Here is an 863-nt window from a genome sequence, read left to right on the forward strand (position 1 = left end):
TATCACTTGAGTATATCCTGAAGTAATTCGTATTGATGTTTTCAAGGATGAAAGGATGGAAGAATTTTTTCATGCAGGTATTATTTGTTGTGTGCTTTCTTGATTAAAGGAGATTATTCTGGACTGATATGGGGATTAATCCAAGAATTGAAAGTTCTTCCCTTCAAGGCTTTGGGAGGCTGGTTATAGCCAGCGCTGATCTGATCGAGCCCAGTGGAATAACCATTGACTTCTTAACTGACAAGTTGTACTGGTGCGATGCCAAGCAGGCTGTGATTGAAATGGCCAATCTGGATGGTTCAGAACGCCAAAGAATTGCCCAGAACGATGTAGGTGAGGCTTTGGGATGGGAGATTTCTTCAACTTGACTGAGTATTGATGAGTGTTAAATACAAAATGTGTTTAAACACACACACACACCCTTAACCACATGGTGAGAAAGGAAGAGAGACAGACAGGCTTCTCTAGGGAGTTATGAGCAGTAAGGATTACCTTAATATTGAAATAAATATTGGGTAAAAAAATTATGTTATATAATCATTTCTCTTTTCCAAGATTTTGTGAAATCAGAATGAAAATATTAAAAATTTCTAAATTTCTTTACGACTAAGAACTTGGTTTAGCTGTAAACATTCCTTACCTTCTAGAAAATGACATTTCACAACAGTAATACCATCACTTTTAGATGTTCATGAGTATCAATGGATAAGATGTGGAAATATGAATAGATTTAGCTTTCTCCTTTATGATATTTTTCGATTTTACGCGGGGTGTCATGTGTTTTCATGAGTATCTTTAAAACATTGTGGTCTATGCTAACCATTAAAAGAGAAGTTCAAATGACTATGATAAGCACTGGGTGA

At 35.8% G+C, this 863-nt stretch overlaps 1 protein-coding gene across 1 annotated transcript in view; it reads left to right on the forward strand.

The window, feature by feature from the left end:
• Nucleotides 1-863, forward strand: part of EGF (epidermal growth factor) — an 83192-nt gene that overhangs the window by 52525 nt on the left and 29804 nt on the right. Inside the window, exon 12 of the mRNA XM_012810342.2 lies at nt 110-333. Within this exon, the coding sequence (XP_012665796.1) occupies nt 110-333 (224 nt within the window). The remainder of the gene's footprint in view (nt 1-109; nt 334-863) is intronic.

This window comes from Otolemur garnettii, unplaced genomic scaffold (genome assembly GCF_000181295.1).
Source record: "Otolemur garnettii isolate 467f Iridium unplaced genomic scaffold, OtoGar3 scaffold00129, whole genome shotgun sequence".
Classification (NCBI taxonomy): domain Eukaryota; kingdom Metazoa; phylum Chordata; class Mammalia; order Primates; family Galagidae; genus Otolemur; species Otolemur garnettii.